At 47.4% G+C, this 20,587-nt stretch overlaps 1 protein-coding gene across 1 annotated transcript; it reads right to left on the reverse strand.

Moving 5' to 3' along the window:
- Positions 1-1,103: 1,103 nt before the first annotated feature.
- NPC1L1 (NPC1 like intracellular cholesterol transporter 1) lies at positions 1,104-20,578 on the reverse strand. The gene is made up of 19 exons (XM_039324140.1): positions 20,335-20,578; positions 17,467-19,001; positions 16,614-16,714; positions 14,200-14,372; positions 10,872-11,000; positions 9,971-10,153; positions 9,699-9,813; positions 9,069-9,196; positions 8,831-8,971; positions 8,635-8,724; positions 8,031-8,221; positions 7,533-7,660; positions 7,288-7,417; positions 7,120-7,175; positions 6,813-6,963; positions 4,830-5,061; positions 2,972-3,085; positions 2,354-2,516; positions 1,104-1,388 (listed from the first exon to the last, which is right to left on the reverse strand). Exons 1-19 carry the CDS (start codon positions 20,527-20,529, stop codon positions 1,231-1,233), a joined length of 4,113 nt encoding a protein of 1,370 aa, XP_039180074.1. The 5' UTR covers positions 20,530-20,578; the 3' UTR covers positions 1,104-1,230.
- Positions 20,579-20,587: the final 9 nt, after the last annotated feature.

Genomic DNA, 20,587 nt, shown 5'->3' on the forward strand with positions numbered 1-20,587 from the left:
CATAAGTATAAGTTCCAACTTACATTGGAAATTTGATTTTAAGGCACACTTGCGAACACATCTCATTTTTAACTTGGGAATTGTCCTTACTGTTGTTTATGGAACTCAGGGTGACAAAACAAAAAAAATCCAGCACTGAAGAGCTGAGCATCAACCAGGTGTCCAGAACTGTCCCCGGTAGAGACTTTTTGGGACAGAGAATTATCTGTCCAGTTCTGAGCTAAAGTTTGGTTGCCAGGCCCAGATTGTTTGCCTGTTCTCCCTAGTTGCTTAGGATTTCAGAAGAGGTTCCCCCAGTCTAGATAGAAACCAAATTCATGCAGTGTTGAACAGATACAGTCAGAAGATTCTGAAGGGTCTTATTTTGGGGCATCAGCTGCTAGATATACACATAGCTTGCCAAAGCTTCTCTCCTGCAAACCAATGTGGAGGCTTCTAGAGCACGGCTTTTCAACCAGTGGTATGGTTACCACCTGTGGTACATTGGCACTTGGCAGGTGGTATGCAACCATCCTAGAAAAGTGGTAGCGGGGGAGGGGAATGAGCTGAACCGGTGGCAGCACAGCACAAGCCTGAGTGAGAGATGGCTGGAGCTGCAGGGCTGTCAGGGCTCAGTGGAAGCGCCAGGATCAGTGCCGCTTTCCAGCTGATCGGCGCTTCTTCGGGGCTGTCAGGGCTCAGGATCAGCGCCAGGCTCCAGCTGGAGGTCGACGTTGATCCTGGCGCTTCTGCTGAGCCCAGAAGAAGCGCCGATCAGCTGGAATGTTGCAGTGATTTACATTCAGATGCTTGGCAACTGATTCATATTTATGACAGTCACAGTGTCCCAGGGTCATGTGAAGTGACCAAAACCTGCTACAACCACCCAGCAGACGGGTGGAATAAAAACCAAACACCCCCCACCCCACCTCCGCTGCCAACCCCCAACAGAAATGCTCACAACAATGAAAACCTCAGACAGGAGGAAGAGCGCCGCCGGGTGGGCAGGCAGGTGTCTTGCTCGGCTGTGGCTTGGGGAGGACTTTTTTCAGTGCCATTGTAACTTCGAACAGTCATTAAGCAAACTGTTGTAAGTCAAGGACTACCTTTTCTTTATCACTTTTTTTCCTTTTTTTTCTTTTTTTTTTTTGGTCATCAAGTTTTTGACACTTTGCTGGCCAACTGGTGGTACTCGGATATTGCCATATCCTAAAAGTGGTACAATGGGTGAAAAGGTTGAAAAGTCCTGTTCTAGAGGCCAGCTTTGGCCAGGTCACGACTTGGGGCTGTAGCCGGGCTGTGATGCAGAGCGGTCTGGTCGATGGCAGGAACTTCTTTGCCTTCCGAAGGGACGGAGGGGTTGTCCATTCTTGGCTGCAGCTCTGGCCTTGCTTGACAGACCGAAGGCCCTGAAAAGAGAGCAGAGGAGTCAGGATGGAGCACAGAAGGACCCACCCGGGTGGGATGATGTCTCATCTCTCTGTAGGGCTCGGAGCTCCTGTGTTTTATTAATGCCCAAATCAGGTTGAAGCCGCCCAGGCGAGATGAAGACCAGTTGAGCAGCAGCCTCCCACCTGTCCTTTTCAGCAGCATTTCTGTCAGCTCTTTGACAGACACGAGACGGACACCATCTGTATGGATGCTAGAACTGCTTCTATTGTACAGTTACAGCAACAGAATCCTGCAACTCTAGAGTGTGCCTCCCTCCCTCTTCCCTGCCTCTAACTTAAAGAGGGTCAAATGTGAGCTGTTTTCTCACATTACATCCTGCAGATTTTCCCTTCCTCAAGGTTATTTGCACAGCCCATTATAGTTCCCAGCTCTTGAACAAAAATATCATGTCTTTCTCCTCATTTGCTAGAGAGTCACAGGCACCAAATAAAGAAAGTGCTACAAGGAGGCAGAATGCTGCTGATAAAAGAATTCCTAATCCTAGGAGCAGTTTGTCAGAGGAAGCCCTTGGCAGAGGGCCATTTCCTTTCCAGGATAGGTTCAGGGCAGCCTTTTGGAGTCTGCTCCCCTCCAGCCTTCCTCCAGGGAAGAAGCCCTCCCTTTGCCACACCCTACCAACCCCCCCCCCATTCTTCAGCATGCACACACACACACACACACGAACACACACATACACACAGAGAACCATTGACTAAGAGGGGGGCATTTCCAATTTTTACTGTAACGTGAAAGGCAACCAAACTATAGCATTTTTCCTACTTCTGGTTTTTGAGCCAGGAGGAAAGTTCCAAATGGAAGACCAGGACAACAGACGGACCCTTTCAACAAGCCTGCAGATGCATCCATGGAGTGTGGAGAGCCTCCTTTGCTTTTATAGGGCAGAGAAGCCAAAGGATCCGGGGAACAAGGAAGAGAAACGTACCAAAGTAGCTGAGGATGACAGGCAGAAACACCAGGCCGTGCAGCGTTCCTAGGAGTGTGATGATGAGGTTCAGGCGGAAGAAGAAAAGTTGGATCACTTGAGCCTTAGCAAATGCCAGGACCACAATGCCTGGCAAGTTGGTCATTGCCACACCAGCAAACACCTACAAGAAGGAGAAGGGCACTCAGAGTGGTGGGAATCAGGGCTGCTCCTAGGAATCTCAAGGGAAGAAGTCCCTTGCCCTGGAGAACATCAGAATGCAGATTTGAGATCACCCACCAGCACCACAGGTAATGGGAGCAACGGCTGACCCCATGGCTGCAAACTGAGAAGTGAGAGTCCCATTGATCTCATGGCCATGCACAGCTAAGGCCAACCAGGCAATTGGGAAATAGCTGCTCCTTTGGGAAAGCTGCGCCTGGCAGCTTCTGAAGCCTAAGCAACGTAGCTAGTGAACTGCAGGCAAGAGACCAACTTGGCTCAGAGCCTCAGTCACTGGAGATGCCCAGAGGCAACAGCTATCGGACAGCTGCCAGTGCCCACAATACGTGCCATTTGTGGCACACGCATCCCTCCATCCCAGCTTACTTGGCCCCATTTTTGCCTCTTTCTCCTTACCGCACTTCCCATGTTGATTGTGGCTTCTCGGGAGCGTTCTAGTTTGGTAGGTTGTTTGCTGATAGCAAATGAGTGGGTGATATGGGAGACAAATTCCACAGAGATGCCCACTGCCTGCAGGAGAGTGGAGCAATTAGTAATGAAAGAACATCTGTTGCATATGCCATTGTTGTTCACCCATGCAAGAGTATTGCCAATCCTTTTTGTGGGAGAAGAGACAAAAAGGATCACGGATTCTGCTATCTGAATTTTATTTTTTTTCAGCTTCAGAATGCAAATTCTGACTGAATGTTTGGAAAAGCTTCCCCAGAGCAATAACTCTAATTCTACAGAGAAATGGTGGGTTCCCCTTCACTTGATAGGTTGAAGCAGAGGGTAGAAAGGAATGCCTGGCTCAACAGCAGTAATTCTGAGACAGATCTAGGAGTCCTAGTGAATCACCACTTAAGTAGGAGCCAGCCGTGTGCTTCAGCTGCCAAAAAAGCCAATGCAGTCCTTGGTTGCATCAACAGATGGATAGTATCAAAATCACATGAAGTATTAGTGCGACTTTATGCTGCACTGGTAAGACCACACTTGGAATACCATGTCCAGTTTTGGTCACCATGGTACAAAAAAGATGTTGAGTCACTAGAAAGAGTGCAGAGGCAGCAACAAAGATGATTAGGGGACTAGATGCTAAATTATATGATGAACAATTGCAGGAACTGGGTATATCTAGTCTAATGAAGAGAAGGACTAAGGGTGACATGATAGCAATCTTCCAATATTTGAGGGGCTGCCACAGAGAAGAGTGCTTCAGCCTCTTCTCCAAGTCGCATGAGGGCAGGACAAAAAAGGTGGTGGATGGAACCTTATCAAAGGGAGATTCAACCTAGAATTAAGGGGAAATTCCCTGACAGAACAATTAACCAATGAACAGTTTGCCTCCCAGAAGTTGTGGGTGCTCCATTGCTGGAGGCTTTAAAAAAGAGATCTGGACATTCATTTGGCTGGAATGATATAGGGTCTCCTGCCTGAGCAGAAGTTGGACACTAGAAGACCACAATGTTCCTTTTAATCCTATTACTCTTTCTAACATTTTGGCAGCAAAGGCACACACAAAAATCAAAGCTAGAGGCTGGAAAAGCCCAAAGGGGCAGGCCAAACATCATACATTGTGCAGAGCAGAGAGTTACCAAGACAAAAGAAGAGGTGCAGTAAGTTTAGAGTAAAAGTAAAAAATTAATATGAAAGGAAAACCTAACTATTTCACCCTCTGTGTGAAAGACTGTGACTGAGAAAACCAAACAGGACTGGAATTGGCTTAGCAGGAGCTGCTTAAGATCTCCCAGCAGCTGCAGATAAGGGAAAATCCTTGAAGACAGAGAAGTGGAATCTTTGCAGACTGTAAGAAAAATGAAGTTCTGCCTCCTTTGCAGCTCTGGGACAATAAAAGTCAAAAACCATGCATCAGTTTGAGAGCTGCCTTTCCTGCACCGAAAGGGATCCCACACAAAAAGCTTCCACAGAAAATAAAAACAGTTCCCAGGGTGAGTTATTAAAAGGCACCATTCTACAGATTTCATACATTTGGGGAAACACTGATGCTGCTTTTATTTTCATCTCATTTTTGGGAGGTCAATTTCTCCCTCTGCATGCAAATGTCCTTTCCTCTGTAATATCCTTCACCTCCAGAAATCTCCAGTGAGGACCCTGGAAGACGATACTCCAGAAAAGCACTAAGCACAACCAGTGCAGGCTGCTTATTTTCAAAGCTAGGCACATCTGGCAGGATTGGTCTCAGCATGCCGTTGGTACCTCTTCCCTCCCCCCCGCACACTGCCATGATGATCATCCCCAGGAAAGATGGGCTTACTGTGACCAAGTTGATGAGGGAGACGGCATTGTAGGAGATTCCCCAAAGAGTCATGGCACCCACAGTGTCCACAATAATCATGATGATGGTAAGCAGATTAATGAAGGCTGAGCGCAGGTCCAGGCCCAGCAGGATGTAACAGACTGCAAAGGTGGGCACCAGGCACAGGGCCAAGTTGATGATGCCAACGGTGGTGATAGTCAGGTACTGCTCATAAAACACATAGGTGATTCTGTGGAAAGAGAAGCAGTTCCTGGAAAAGCCCACCACCCTCCCTGATAAGGGAGATTAATCATCTAGTTTAAGCCCTACCCAGTTCAACCACAATAGTTATAGTGTCCTCGACAGATAGTTATCCTGTCTCTACTTAAACACCCCAGGGAAGGCGAGTCCAACAGCTCTCAAGGCTGTTTCCTTTGGTTCAACATCAGAATCAGAATAGAGCTGGAAGGGACCTTGAAGATCTTCTAGTCCAGCCCCCTGCTCAAACAGGAGTCCCCAGGGCTTTTTTTCTCATAGAACGCCCAGAATGGAGTTCCGGCACCTTTTTTGGGATGGAACCTTGTAGGGTAGGCAAGGCGGGTTGTATGACGTGTGTGAGTTCCGGCACCTTTTTTTTTTTTTTTTTAAAGAAAAAAAGCACTAGGAGTCCCTATATCATTTCAGACAAGTGGCTGACCAATCTCTTCTTAAAAACCTCAAGTGATGAAGTGCCCACAACGTCTGAAGACAAGCTGTTCCACTGGTTAATTATCCTCACTGTTATGAAGTTTTCCCTTAATTCCAGGTTGCTTCTCTCTTTGGTCAGTTTCCATTCCTTGTTTCTTGTCTTGCCCTCTGGTTCCTTTGGAAAATAAATTGACCCCCTCCTCTTTGTGGCAGCCTCTCAAATACTTGAATACTGCTATCATGTCCCCCCTAGTCCTTCTTTTCTTTAGACTGGCCATTCGCAAATCCTGCAACCGTTCTTCATATGTTTTAGTCTCAAGGCCTTTAATAATCTTAGTTGCTCTTCCTTGCACTTTTTCCAAACTTTTTCCTAGTGTTGAACCAAAATCTACTTCCTTGTAATTTAATATTGTTTCTTGTTGTCTTATGGAATAATTTTGACAATTCTCCACATGACAGCCCTTCAGGGATCTTGGAGAGTTGTTATACCCTCCCAAAGTCTTCTCTACACTTCAGCTTTCCTCATATTCTGTGATCCTGTCTCCAGGCCCCTCTTGCATTGACTGCTCTCTTTGCAGCATCTTTTCTTCTTCAAGACTGTTCTCACTGATCTCAACTTTTCTATCTGAACTGCTATTTCAGAGTGACAATATACCGCAAAGGAAGGGACTGAAATTGTCCAAATGTTGTGTGTCTGTCATCCTCAGCTGAATTGTCCCTTATCTCAATCTGCATGTTCTTAGGAACTTCCATGCAAAACAGTACATTGAGGTCAGTCCTTTGAGGTTGGCCAGGTCAGGAAACAGGCTCTACACAAAATATCAATATTATTTTATTTACTTGCCTGTTTGTTTATATCCTGACTTTATTATTTTTATAAAGAACTCAAAGCGGCGAACATACCTAATACTCCTTTCTCCTCCTATTTTCCTCACAACAACAACCCTGAAAGGTGTATTAGGCTACGAGAGAAAGAGTGATTGGCCCAAAGTCCAGTCTCTAGCATTCCTTCTCCAAGGCCTTCGCTGTGGCTCTCCGCCATTTGGCAGCTCAGGGCCTTTGAGCCTCAGGGCCTTTCCTCAGCAGCCATGCCCATTTGCTGGTTCATGTCGGTAGAGGATCAGCTTTGGGCTCTCCCAAGCAAAAACCAAGCCCGATCACAATTTCATGGCTGGGACAGGCAGCCCTGAAGCTGCCTTAAGAGTAGATGGCTTCCGGATCCTTCTTGCCCTGTGATGAGGGGCACTGCAGCCCTTTCCTTCCTCAGCTGCATCCCCCCCCCATTCTGCCAGGTTTCTCCTTCCTGCAACTTACGTGTATGGGAAGACCTGGAAGTTTGGATCAGTGCCAGGGACTTCCCTCAAAGTAGCCGTAATATTTGCTGCCAGCTGCCGCATCGCCTTTAGCGCTGCCGTGTGCTGCTGAGAGTTCCTCAGGGGTGTGTGGTAGGCCATGAACCGGGAAGCTGTTGGGGGCAAGAGAAGTGTTGTTCCATGCCCAGCCCAGTCTTCCTCCAGAAATCACAATCCCACCTCTGAAATTAGGCAGGATGGCATAGAACTCAGGACCATTTGCTGCTGGCCCACATCGACAGTGCCTTCCTTCGATGTGGTCTACTCACCCAAGATCTGCCCATCAGAGCCCAGTTGCACCGATGTGTCATAAGCTCCGAGGCCCCTGTAGAGGGAGGAAGGGATGAATGCGACAGGAAGGCTGATGTCCCTCTGGACAGCGTCAGCAAATGGTGCCAAATGGAAACAGACACGCAAGCCATGTTTGTAGCACTCACCCCTTGGGACAGTTGAGGTTGGGTATATCATGGAGGAACCAGGGCAGAAATTTGTTGAACTCTTCTGGGTTTGGCCGGAGGGTGCCTTGCAAGCTGCCCATGCATTTGGTGAAAGTGCAGGAAAGGGAGTCTACCAAAAGGAGACAAACTCTTGGACACTGCCCAGAGCCCCCCCCCATTTTGCCACCTGCCCTGAAATGTCCAATCCTGCCAGTTCCCATCTCTCCCCATGCAGAGTTCCTTACTGATGGTTGAGGGACAGAACTTGCCCTTATCAGGGCCAAAACTGTAAATGCGGCAACATCTGGATAAAGGGTTCAACCAGTCAATGAAGTCATCTACCCAGGAAGAAGCAGGAATGGCCAGAAAGTACCTGAAAGCACAAAGATAATTCAGGACTGAGGTCAGTACTGAGGGAAGGGCAGCCTCGACAGAAGCCTTAGCCAGAGACGGCTTTAAACATCTGAGGTGTTTTTGGTGCCTGAGTTTTAATGGATGCCACTCCAGTTTCAGCCAAAGCACCGAGTCTGGGACATGCTGGGCAACCACAAACGTAACTGAGCAGCTTTCTACAGCTCTGTATCCTACAGGCACATGTTTAAAAGCCATAAGGTAGCCACGCTGTTACTTTGGCTTCAAACACTATTAGCATCTTTCATATGGAAAATTAAAAACAACGTGTGAAGGTGAGCATAATGCAAAAAGTTTAATTTTGAGTTGAAAGCAGCTTCAAAGTGGCTTACTTCTCAGGGAACCTGGTGGCCATTTCGATCTTCTGCATCATGGAGTTATTATTACACCCAGAACTGGAACAGATGCCATTCATTCCAGGCACTGTGGAGTAGTTGTAGCCACCAATGGCAACAAAGAAGGTTGGGGCACCCACCATAAAATATTGGTTGAAAAACTGGAAGAACTGCAGCATGTAGGAGTCCTGAAACAGCAAAGAAAAGCAAGGGGAAGTTCAGCCATCCCTTGGCCATATAATCTGCCTTTCTGAACATTTTCCAGAAATGCAGGATTGGTCGGAGAATGCCATTCCCTGGAAGAGCTTCTTTTTTCTGCATCAGTCAGGAGACAGTTTAGCTGACTGTTCCACTGCCTGAACAAATGGTAGAAGGAATATTAATGTATAAATGCACTGAAATTCTATATTTAACTGGTGATTTGGTCGGTTTGCTTCATTCATTTCTCACTTAATTTTCTGCATCAGCCATAAACCATCCCAGGTATCGATGCTTAAAATGGTTCAGAAGGAAGGCAGATTTTCTCAGGACAGGCCTCAGACACGGGCAGGGGTGAAATGAGGCTCTCCTGCTGCTGGATCGGCCGCTGTCCTCGGCTCACCTGGGGTACTGCCAGTTCTTGCTCCAACCCCACATCGATGTGGAATGTCAGGTAGATGCCAGCACAGAAAAGCAGGGTGAAGAGCAGCACCTAGAGAGGGGAAAAAGTGCCAGAAGGAAAGCTGGGAGGTGGCTCCCCATTCTACTCACACCCCGAGGCCCCCTTCCAAGCCATCCTGCCCAGGCAGGGCACTCACCACCAGAGCCCGGACCATGCTGCTGCCAAGCAAAGCTGGCGTGTAGATCTTGCGCATGAATGTGCGGAGGAGCCCCTCGTGTGGCTTCATGGAGTCGCACTCAGCCAGGCGGAGGCAGCAGCAGAGATCAGCCCGAGAGGCCTGTGGGCAGAAGGATGGAGAGCTCGTAGCTGACTCCGTGGGAGAGACACCCCCAGGAGCAGCTCAGCCCACCCCCATGCCCTGCAACCAGCCCGACCTTCTGTCTGCGGATATCGAGGGACATCAACGCCACAAAGAGTGACATCTGGAGCAGGAAGACGAAGAAGACTGCCAGGGCTGCGGAGAGGGCAAAAGTCTGGACCGCAGGCATGGGGGTCAGGGCCCCTGGAAAGCCAGAGAAAGGGATACAGTGGAAGGGATCACATGTGGGGCTCACGTCAGATGAGGAGGCCCCAGCATTCAGGACATTTAGTTTTACCTAGTTATCTTCAACGCAATGAGCATGAACCTGGACAGACTCTAGGAGACAGGAGGGCCTGGGATGTCTTTGGGGTTGCAAAGAATTGGACACAACTTAGCAGCTGACAACAACAACAACTTATCTTTAGTCTGGCTGGATTTGCATAATTTGGCTACTGATTTTTTTCAGCCTATAATAGTACCCTATTTCCTGAGTTAACTTAATATGCTGAAATACACATTTTTAAGAATTGCATTCACATGCCCCAGAGAGCATCCTCCCAATGCTCCATCCACTTTACCTGCAGTGTCTCCCCCCCAAAAAGCCGGTCAAGGCCACCAGGGGGTCATTAGCTATCAAGGGAAAATAGAATCTCTGGGTCAGGATGTGGGGAGAGCTGCCTGATCTGCCTCTGGCTTCACTCACCCAGGAAGAAGCAGACGACTTCAGAGAGGCTGCACAGGAGCATGCTAGGGGCAACATTGCCCAAAGTGCGCCCAAGATGCTGCTCCGGGGTCTCCCCAGGCGCTGGCTGGGATCGCTGCAATGGCAGGGGAAGGGCAACACATACCCAGATTCAGTCCGGTCCAACAAGAGTGGCCTTGCTCCATTTCTCCTCCACACCCCAATTCAAAATGGGAGCTTTAGCTTGTTTTGGACAAGCCCCCCCGTCCTGGGGGATGGGGAGGCACTTGCACCTGGTGTCCCAACACGAAGATGAAGATATTATCAGCACCAACCGCCAACACCAGAAAGGGCACCACTTCGATAATGATGAGGGACGAGGGCAGCCCTACAAAGCTGTAGAAGCCCAAAGATGACAGCACAGCCCCCAGCACCACCACAATGCCTCCTAGAGCAAGGGTCACCTTGGCGTCCACCTGAAAAGAAGAGGGTGAGGTAAAGCCCCAGCCCCAGCAGGGATCCAGGCCCACCTTCTCCTCCCCCTGAATGGTCCGGGGGGAACATAAGTGGGCAATGAAGAGAGAAATGCCCGAGGGGTCCCCACAAATTGGGGGAGCAACACACGAGCCGAAACCTCCCCTCCCTTGGGTCAGGGAGAAACCCCTTTTCAGCCTGCCTGGGTAAACCAGACAGGAAACTGACTACATAGGCAAATTCTGCTTTATCCTAAGGCTACTTTAACAGAATCTTGCAAGTCTGAAAGACATCCTGCCTCCACTTTTAGCCACTTGATCCATTAGGTGGGTCCTTCCTAAGTTTCTTCCTCTGACTGTTAAACCACTAGGGGCTCCTCAGTCTCTTGCTGATTGTTCCCTGGACAGCATCTCTTTCCTTTCTCTTCCCCGAAGGGCATCCACACACATTCCATTACAGTCAGAGGAAACCAGCCCCAGGACAATTGTGAACTCTGGCCCACTCAGTTGTTTGTACCCCAAGACTTGCACTGGCCCATGATGTAAATCACACTGAAATGGGACAGCTAACAACAAATGGAGGTGACTGGGGCAGAGGCAGCAGCTGTCTCCTTAATCAAATCATTTAGAAATAGCAGGATCCAATGTGTGTGTGTGTGTGTGCGCGCGCGCGCACGCGCGTGTGTACATGCGTTCCTGTCTGTCTGTCTTTCCATCCTACCAAGATGTTCCTGCAGCTGGAGTATTCTCCGAGGGCCACCGTGATGTATATGAAGATCACCAGATAGCTGACAGCAAAGATGGGGAGGTCTTCCCACGTGGTTCTGCTCACTTCATCCTCTAGGGAGCGCTGCAGTTGTGGGAACAGAAGGAGAGTTGAATTGGCTCCAGTGGGAAAATCAGATAGCAATAGATCAAGCCAGCTCAGCATTTGTAACTTTACACATCCATTTCTGGCTTTTCTTATCATTCTTGGTTAGTTCTGAATAAATGAAAATCAACTGCAAATGGAAGGGAATCCTTAATATCAACAAAATTAGCTGCATAGTCAAAGAAACAGTATTTCAAAGCAGGCTTCCCATAACTATTTCTTTAGGTTAGTATCAGACTGGGGTTACATTTTTGCAATCTGCTAACCTTGACTAGTTCTGAGCCTTATTTAATTTTTCATGATGTGTTCGTCCTGCAAAAACAATCTATTTGGTTCATTTATGTATTTTGAAAACCTAGAAAATGGGTTCAAAGATACCAACTTAAATATTCTGTGTGAAAAGCCAAAAGAGTTGTTTAAATGAACTTCATTTTGTTTCTGTTGCTTTGTCCACAAAAAGAGTAAGTAATAAACATCTAGAATTAAAATGCCTGCATTCTTCTGATCTTTATTGGCAAAAGTACCCCAGAGAGATGATGGAGGATTTGGCGAGCTGGCATCAAAATGACTTCCCTGGAATTCTTGGATGCCAACTGGCAAGAACTGGCCAGGTCTTTCTTGTCCTCTTAGCACAGAGCTACTAAGCCAGGGCTTAAAATGGCCCTGGACCCAGACAGAGAGACAGCTTAAGCTATACTGATTTCCCAGATAAACTCCGAGGGCATTGCTATCACTTCTCTCTGTGGGGAAATGGTTGGCCCCAAGCTCTATAGTTTATTGGGGGCTAACAGAAGAAGCCACCTGTATTGGGCAGCCTAAACCGCCACTTTATGTGTTTTGAGGTATTGCCCTTCAATGCCCTTTGGAAAGGGGGGGCAGAACTTCTTGTACCTGGAGAAGTGGCAGCCCAAAGCTTCTCCCCCTACTTGTCTCACTATGAAGGCAAGACAAGAAACAATGGATGGAAACTAACCAAGGAGAGAAGCAACCTAGAACTAAAAAGAAATTTCCTAACTGAACAATTAACCCATGGAACAGCTTGCTGTCAGAAGTTGTGGGTGCCCCATCACTGGAGGTTTTCAAAAAGAGACTGGATAAACATTTGTCTGAAATAGTAATGAGTCTCCTGCTCGAGCAGGGGGTTGGACTAGAACACCTCCGAGATCTCTTCTAACTCTATTATTCTGTGTTCTATGAAGGTTGAAAAAGGAATAACTGTGGCCATAGCCTAAAAATGAATCAAGCAGACAAATGCCAGGAGTCTCATTGAGATCCCTATTAAAAGGGATAAGGAGGAAGCAAACTGTTAAGAGAAGAAGAAGGCCCTACCGAGGAACATCAGCAGGCAACAGACCATGGAGGCTGGCTTTGGAGTGCAAAGAACCCCACCCACCCACAAGAAGGCCTTGGCAGGAGGGGGGTTATAAAAGGAGTCTTCTTGCTCCTGGAGTCCAGCTTTGGCAGCTTTCCTTTCTCCAGCAAGTGCCTGGCTAGCCTAGAAGAGCAGGAGCAGACAGACGGGGTGAAGGGAGAGCAATTTCCTTCTTCCATGGGAAAAGCTGTGCTGTGGCCTTCAATTTGGTAAATTTCTGAATATTCAGTTAAAAATCTGAGCATCTCAGTGGTCATTTGAAAGCGACAGGCCAGTGCTCTTGATTGTTGACCAGGGCTAGGTGTCTCTAACATTGGACACCCAGCTAGCAAGCTGAGGGTGGGGGGTATGCAGAATCGGCAAACCTAAACAGGCTGCCAGGTGGAGCCAGGGGCTGTAAGTCACATGTGGGACTTGCGACAAAGGGAAACCTGGGGGAGGAGGGCTTGACTAGGGCCAATTCTCCAATCCCTTCAAGGGATGGTTGGGGGTCAGAAATGTGAACTTTCAAACTGCAGAAAACATCCTGCACTCTCGACTTGCTCCTAGTGCAGTAGAGGGCAAGTCAAAAGAATATTTTGCTTATTACTCTGTTCCCAACAACCATAAAAATCCCGAAGAAACTAAAAAAATCTTTGTTAAAAATGGTTTGTTCTCTTCCAGTATAATTTGGAGAGCCAGTTGATACGGCAGGAGACCAGAAGGCTGTGAGTTCTAGTCCTGCCTAAGGTGGAAGCAGCCAACTGCGTGTCTCTGGGCCAGACCTTTCCTCTATTCCAGGAAGAAAATCTTGCCATGGAAACTGGTAGTTGCCAGCTGTCAAGTCTGATTCAAAGACACACCAACCCTCCAAAGCAAATCATGATTACAATAACCCCATCTACATGATTAGCTTTTATTTGAACACTCTGAAAAGGAAACCATTGACAGACTTCAAAATAATCTTCTGCTTGCACAACTCAGGTTGGAGCAAAATCTTAAGCTAGCAAGAGCACTGGTCCCCAACCTGTGTGTGTGTGGGGGGGGGGGGTGTTTCTAACCGCTGCTCATGCAAATGGAGCTATGCACGCACACTCATGTGCAGCCCGGTTGTGAATGGGCTGTGGCCTAATACTAGGCTGTGGCCCAGGGACTGGGGACCCCCGAGCATTTTCTTTTTGCCCCCTCAGTGCGGGAAAGACGGGCCCACAAGACCCATCTCAAAGAGGGTCAAATTATGATGTATCCGCTGAAATACATTTGCCTGGAGAGCTTTTTCTGCTCCTGATGCCTCTCTGGGACCCAGGAAGTTGGTTTGATTGCTGAACACAGCTTTCCCCACACATGATGAAAGGTGGAGGCAGATGGGTAACTGGAGGTTCTATTCACATTTGTCCCAGCATCACCATGTGTGCAACAGACACGGGTCATTTTAAAAGTGTAGAGGGAGCCTTCAGGGCCTCCTAAAATGCAGCTAAGTGACAGTTTCTAAAGTTATTTCCTCAAGTATTGTTTTTAATGTGTGTAGCTTTATCATTTTATTATGGGTTTTATGCTGTTTTTATTTTTGATTGGGAACTACCCAAAGTTGGTCATAAGGTGGGCAGCTACATAAATGGTTAAAATAAAAGCACAGATAATATATGTGCCTTTCCCAAGGAATTCTACTGTATTCAGAACCTGGAATTGTGCCAGCATTTAGACACTTTTTGCCCAGGTCTCCCTCACTGGGTTCCCAGGACTGAAAACGGCCCTGTCCACATGAAGGCTGTCTGGTCCTACAGCTGGATTCAGACTCCCAAGCAGGAGAGGGAAGTGGCACTTTACCTCTGCCATGTAGGCGATGGCATATGTCTCGGTGTGATTTTTCTGAAATTCCTGTACCACCTTCAGGAAATGCTTCTCCCACAAGAGCACAAAGTCAGAACGTGGGTCACTGGAGAGAAAGTTGTTCAAGGAGAAGGTGAGGATGAGAGCTTCTGCTTCGGAGTACTCCAACCCTGTCAAGCATAGAGAAAAGTCACCCAAATGCTGGAGAGGCAGGCGCACCTTCTAATTCCAACCGATGCTTCCAACGGAGTCCCCAGACTAGCGAGGAAAGGGCCCACCCACCTGACCCACCCCCAAGAGGAAGCCCAAAGAAGCCCAAATTGGGCCCTGGGTTCTAGCTGCTCCTATTAGAAAATGGCTGGTGGGAAATACATGGACCAGATTATTCAGGACTCCCATTTCTCATCAGAATAAGTTGCAAGCTCTACCTTAGCCCTGATTCTAAAAAAGCTGCTTTTCAGCCTTTCAGGATTCTAATTCACACAAAAAGACCTCACAGCCCTTAGTGGTTCAGCTCAGAACTAGTGATGGACCATAAACGTCACACCCTGTCACAGAAAACAACAGTCATTGTGTGATCCATGTGAAAACTTTAAAGCCACTGTCTCTATTTCTGCTTCTCCTTATTTTCCTCCCTGCCCAAATGCAATGAAATACATTGACAAGCATTCCTTCTTTTTCTGCTTGACCAGCTGCTGCGTGGCCATCTGTTTCTGCTTCCCATCCTGTCCAGTTTTTATATTTTTTGACAATGTAAACTCGCCGTGTCACGTTGTTGTGACATATTACAACTTTTTTTGCATTGACAGAGCTGGGGTGGGCGTGGCCTCCACATGATGCAACTGGTCCGCAGGCTGGCAGTTTGACACCCCTCGTATAAAGGGTATAGCTGCAGGATATAGGCTGTTCTAAGTAAAGTTGCAATTGACTGAGAATGATTTTTGTCAATGCCAATGGTTGCTCCAGATGTTTTGGGATAGCACCCAAGGGGCCTATGACTATTGATGCTACTTTGCTTTCTTTTGCCACCATTGTTCTATTTGCAGGTCTTTGTATTTTGTGATTTTCTCCAGTTCTTTATCTTCTATTTTGTTGTATCCTATTATTATTATTATTATTATTATTATTATTATTATTATTATTATTATTATTAGTTGTAATACCATTAGTTAAAGTATTATTCATTACATTATTTACATATAATAAACATTTGGGGATCAATGAACAATCTGAAACACCATTATGGGGTCAATGAGCTGAAGAGTTTGAGGACCCTTATTCTGTACCTTTCAAACACCTTGCTGATAGATCCAATTGTGGAGAAATAAAATAAACATTATTACCACTATTATCCTTAGAGGGCTATCATTCTTCTGGAAGATTAAAATTTCTGGAAAAATGGGGCTTGAAAGCCATCGACCTCCTCACACTTTGAAATATATTCATATTCTATATATTCATGACAATCCTATGGGTTTAAAAATAGGTCTGGAAAGCACTATATGATACCAAATAAAATTTTAGCTAAACTTCATTATTGGAGGAAAACTATGATAAGGGAGAATATATCCAACAGAAGACAACACCCCCCCCCCCAATATCCCCTTTCTTTGCCCATCAGTAGCAGTTCAATTAAGCAAATATCCTGGGGCCAGCATGCCAAGAAGAACCATTTCAACCTGAGGTACAACCATCTATCAGGAAATCGATAGACTACAATTAAAATACAATGCCATAAGGCTGAGGTGGGGGAAGAAGAAATCTGAGTTCACTGAATTCCTGGGATGTTGATTTGTGAATGAAAGGTGGGCAACTTTCAATGGGAAGAAAGAACATGAATGCAAAAAATACAACAAACGATGCTCAGGTAGAGGTCCATGCAGCAACTGAAGGTCCTCATTTTTCAATCCTCTTCCACACTACATTAGCCCAAAGGTCTTGTCAAGAGTTTTTTGGCCAAAGACTCAGGAAATTCTGGACAAGAAGATGCCCCCAAATTTCCTTATGCCTTACCTTATGGTTTCTCTTTTTTTTAACAAAGATGTGACTTTAGCTTATGTGCAAAGATTTTAGGATAATCCTGAACTTTGAAATGTCAAAGCACCTCTTTGTATGTATTTCGGCACTTATAAATTTCTTAATTCAAATCTAAAGAAGGCACAGCTGAGACCTCAAGAAACAGAAAAATAACTAGAAAGCAATGCCAGCTCAAGGTAATAGCAGAGCCCGGTAATAGCATGGACCTTCCTGCCACGGCTGGTTCACCAAGGTTATCAGTGATTCCATTCTACATTCCAGCTGACCTCACTCTCTTCCCCTGACTAAACAGGGTGAGTCCCATTGGGAATGACATGAAAGAGATAGCCACTGCTGTCTGGACTTAGCAAATGGGAGGGAGTAGGCTCTCTTACCTGAGTAACCACCTACAGCCAGGAAGGGGAACACGGGGGCTCCATAGTCTGCCATACAGCTCAGCTTGAGCTCTGTGATATCTTGAAAAGAGGCTGGAGAGCTAAGATAAGAGCAAAGAAGAGAAGAACAGACATTGTAAGATGGGGGTGTGGTGGGAGAAGGGAAAAGCTATCCCTTGTAGACGTGGGAGAAAGAACAGCTCCAACAGCCCCATTAACCAAGAAACCACCTTACATGGAACACCTGCAATGAGTCTCTGCAGGCTTTAAACAAGGAAGTGGAGGGGAGGTAGAAGAGGCAGGACCAGCCAGTGTCTGTGTCTGTGCTTATTCGTCAGGCTCCCCATATTGTCAGTTGCAAAGTCCCCCCAGAAGGTGGGCATCAGCCTGTCACCTGCTTCCCAATCACCAGGACCCAACTGAGGATGGGCCACTCATCTCTCTTCCCTTCAATTTAGGCTAGCTTGGGAGGTACCAACAGGAGGTGGATGGAGGGGCAGCCAGCCAGTTTAAAAAAGTTCAGCCCATCCCTATCCTGTTGCCATGCCTGGAACGACATAGGGCCAAGGAAGGCAAGGGGCACACTTCCAAAGCAGACAAGGCCAGCTGTTGGGGCACAAGAGGCAGCAGCAGGACTGGCACAGAAGACAGCAACTTTAAACTGACATTCTTGTGCCAATTCAGAGATGGGCGGAGAAGATGAATGAATGGATGGCAATGAAAAGGAAACAATGTCACCAAAACATGGCACCGACGTTTCCTTCCACCTGCTACCCTTCTTAGCAAGGATGAAAAGATGAAACAAATCCACCCCCCTCACACATAGAAGGAGGCTTCCCAAATGCACACTCACTGGATGCAATAAAGGAAGTGGTCTCTCCAGTCAACCGTGCCATTCTTCTTCCCCATGGTCTGGTTGGCTTTCATCTCCAGGAGGGTGTGATTGTTCTGGAAGAACTGCAAAAGACTATTAACACAGCAGTCCGAGAGACTGGCATTCTGAGGATTCAGAGGTGCATAGCAAATGTCCTGCAAAGTGATGTTCTGATGATGCTTTTCAGACCAGATTTTCAAGTCCTGCAGTTTGATTTGCAAGTCCATCAAGTCCAATAGCACCTCTTTAGAGAGGACCCCACTAAAGTTCTTCTTGCCCCAAAAAAGAGAATCATAAATGTGGCTTGAGCGGTTCTTGGCTGTCAGGATGATTTGGTTGGTCCGGAAGAAGGGCCCAAAGTGCTTCTCATAGAGTGCTTTTTCCTGCCGGGCCTGGCTGTCAGGAGAGGCCCAGAGCTCCAGAGGGTCCGTGGTGAGTTGCATCCAGATCATTCCACTGGAAAGTCCTACCACAATGGCTAGAGAAATGATCATGACTTTGATGGGATTAGAGGCCACCCATGTGCCCCAACTGCTGAAGGCCTCAACTAAGAAATCATACATGGCCTGACTCACCTTCTCAGAGACAGTCAACTTAGTCACGGCATCCTCTCTGTTGTGTCCTTTTTGCTTCTCAGATGAGGGGCACCTTTGCCACAGCAGCAAGGCCATAAATGATAGTGCAATAACACCAAAGAGAAGGACACAGACAAACAGGACCCCATCCATGCTCCCCACTTTGAAGGGCTGATGTTCAGAAGGAGGAAGCTGGATGGCTGGACACGTCTGTTCACAGTCCGAGCAGGAGCACTTTGTGCTATTATTTACAGCCTCACTGCATTTCCAGACTGTTCTATTGAGTGGCAAAATCTTTCTCTCCTCGGTTGCCCAGTCTCCTGGTTTCAGCTGGAAAGAGATGGCCACAGGGGCCATCCCATTGCTTGTATCACCTTGGAAATCTAACCATCGCTGAGTGTTGCATGCAGCTGCCCCGTACTTCCCACATGTGAAGCTCGTGATATAATCTCCAGTGGCTGGCATCCTGACTCCCTGGCATGACTGAAAGACTCCTTCAGCAAACTGCTGGTTGTAGTAACACTGGAACTCCAGCACACCCTTCACCGGAGCGTTCAGGATGGTGTGATTGAAGTACCGGGTGACATTGATGAACAGGCTCTGGTCTGGGCTGCAGATGTTTTGGCAGTGGATGTTGAGAAAGTTCTCCCTGCAGGCTGGGCAGCGAGACAGAATGGCCGAGAACAGTGAGAGGCTGCTCTCCAAGGCGTGTAACTGCTGTTGCGAGCAGCAGGCGTAGGTGCTGGAGTCTCCCTTGAACAGCATCGGGCAGACCTTCTTCAGGAAGCTGAGGTGGGGGCCATGGAGCAGCCGGGCTGGGGTGTTGGAAAGGCAGGGCACAGTGCGCTCGATGAGCCCAGGCCCAACTTCAGGATTGTTACCACAGTAACCATAGAAGGCGCAGTATCCTGCCTGATGGATTTGGGTCAAAGCAGCAGCCTAGAAAGCAGAGACCCCAGAGAGGCAGGGAAAGCTCGTTACTCCCCATGGCTGTCGAGGGGGGCATGTTTGTGCAGGTGGGAGAGGCCCGGGAGGAGGTCAAGGAGAGGTCCCTCTGCCCCAATAGGTTGCAAAAGGAATGGAAGGCAAATATGACCAGCCTGGGATCAAAGCAAGGACTTTTTCCCCTTAGCAAGCAGGGCTTCTTCCTCTTTGGAAGTTCAAAAATTAAAGAATGGAGCACATGGAACATGAACTGCTAGATTAGAATCATGGGATGCAGTCTTTCATTTCCCCCTCCCCCAGATCTTCAAAGTTTTATTTCGCCTTCTCCTTCTCACAACTAAGAAAGAATCAGAAAATGGAGCCCTTTCCACCTTGTGTTAGGTTCCAAGGGAGGGATGGGCAAACCGCAGCCCGGAGTTGGATGCAGCCTCTCAAATCCTCTTTTTGTTGTCCTTGGGACCATCTTTAAATATGATGACTGAAAACTGATTTCCTGGCATTTTGATGTGAAAATATTTATTAAATTTGTATACTCATTTCACAACTATTATATAAAAACTATGGGATTAGCCTTAAATAGAAATGTAACATTTGAAAAACAATTTTCCTCAGATTTGCCACCCAATTCACCCTACGCACATATGCTCCCCCCATATTAAGTGCAGCCCCTGGCAGACAATAGTTTGCCCTCTCCTACTCTAGAGGAAAAGCAGAAGGTGGTGGCCACATATCCACTTGGAGAACATCAGTAGTAGTTATCCCCTATTCCCACCCAGGGTGCCAGCCAGCCGTGCCCTTTTTCAGAAGATGCCACTCATCTTCTGTGGTAGGAGCAAAGCTGAGAACCTTCCTTTTACTGGTCTTTGTGTTCCCAGAAATGGGAAGAATCATGACAGCCTTCGCTTCTTCATCCCAGAAGGCCAGTCTCCAGTACGGCTCTGGCTTACTGAAACTTTAGCCTGCTGTCTACTTGACACGGACCAAGAAAGGCTGGCCTCATAACTTGAACAGCTTGCTCATGACTGGACAATCAGGGGACAATCTCCTCCTGAATGAACTTAAAGGATATTATCTTAAACTTTTTTTGTGTCCAAATCTCCAGTTGCCCAAAACTACTGATATATCTGTTTAGGGAAGCCTCAAGGGGGAAGCGGTACTTTGCAGATAAATTGAGCCCGATTGATGTGTCCCTCCCTTCAAAGGACTGAGGGAGTTCAGAAGCCGAGGGCCTTACAATTGGGGACACCAGGTCCCTCAAAAGCACACCTTGCTACTAAATCCCTCCAACCCACAGCCTCCACTGCTGCCATCATCACTGCTCACTGACCTCAGTCATCAGGTCCAGACTGGTGCTGAGCACCACTAAGGCAAACAGGACCATCTGCAGCATCCTGGCAAGTCTGGGCTGCCGGCAGGGCTCCTCAGAGAAAAGGGAGTGCCAAGGTGCACACTCACTCTTCATCCACTTTCCGGATACCACACACCAATCAGGCTGCACCAGCACCATATCCTGGTTTATCATTTACCTGAAGATAGCATTGGGGTTCTTTCCATGCTGCGTTAGTCCCCACCTACTCCCC

This window comes from Crotalus tigris, unplaced genomic scaffold (assembly GCF_016545835.1).
Source record: "Crotalus tigris isolate CLP2741 ecotype Arizona unplaced genomic scaffold, ASM1654583v1 scf7180000024293.1627790, whole genome shotgun sequence".
Classification (NCBI taxonomy): Eukaryota; Metazoa; Chordata; class Lepidosauria; order Squamata; family Viperidae; genus Crotalus; species Crotalus tigris.

What these genes read in the sequence shown, in the direction of transcription:
- NPC1L1 (XM_039324140.1), bottom strand. Translation starts at nt 20,529, where the DNA reads ATGATAAACCAGGATATGGTGCTGGTGCAGCCTGATTGGTGTGTGGTA. An exon ending in AAGAACTGGCAGTACCCCAG is followed by an intron (nt 8,222 to 8,634) that starts GTGAGCCGAGGA and finishes TTGCTGTTTCAG; the next exon opens with GACTCCTACATGCTGCAGTT. An exon ending in TTCCAGGTCTTCCCATACAC is followed by an intron (nt 5,062 to 6,812) that starts GTAAGTTGCAGG and finishes CTCTTTCCACAG; the next exon opens with AATCACCTATGTGTTTTATG.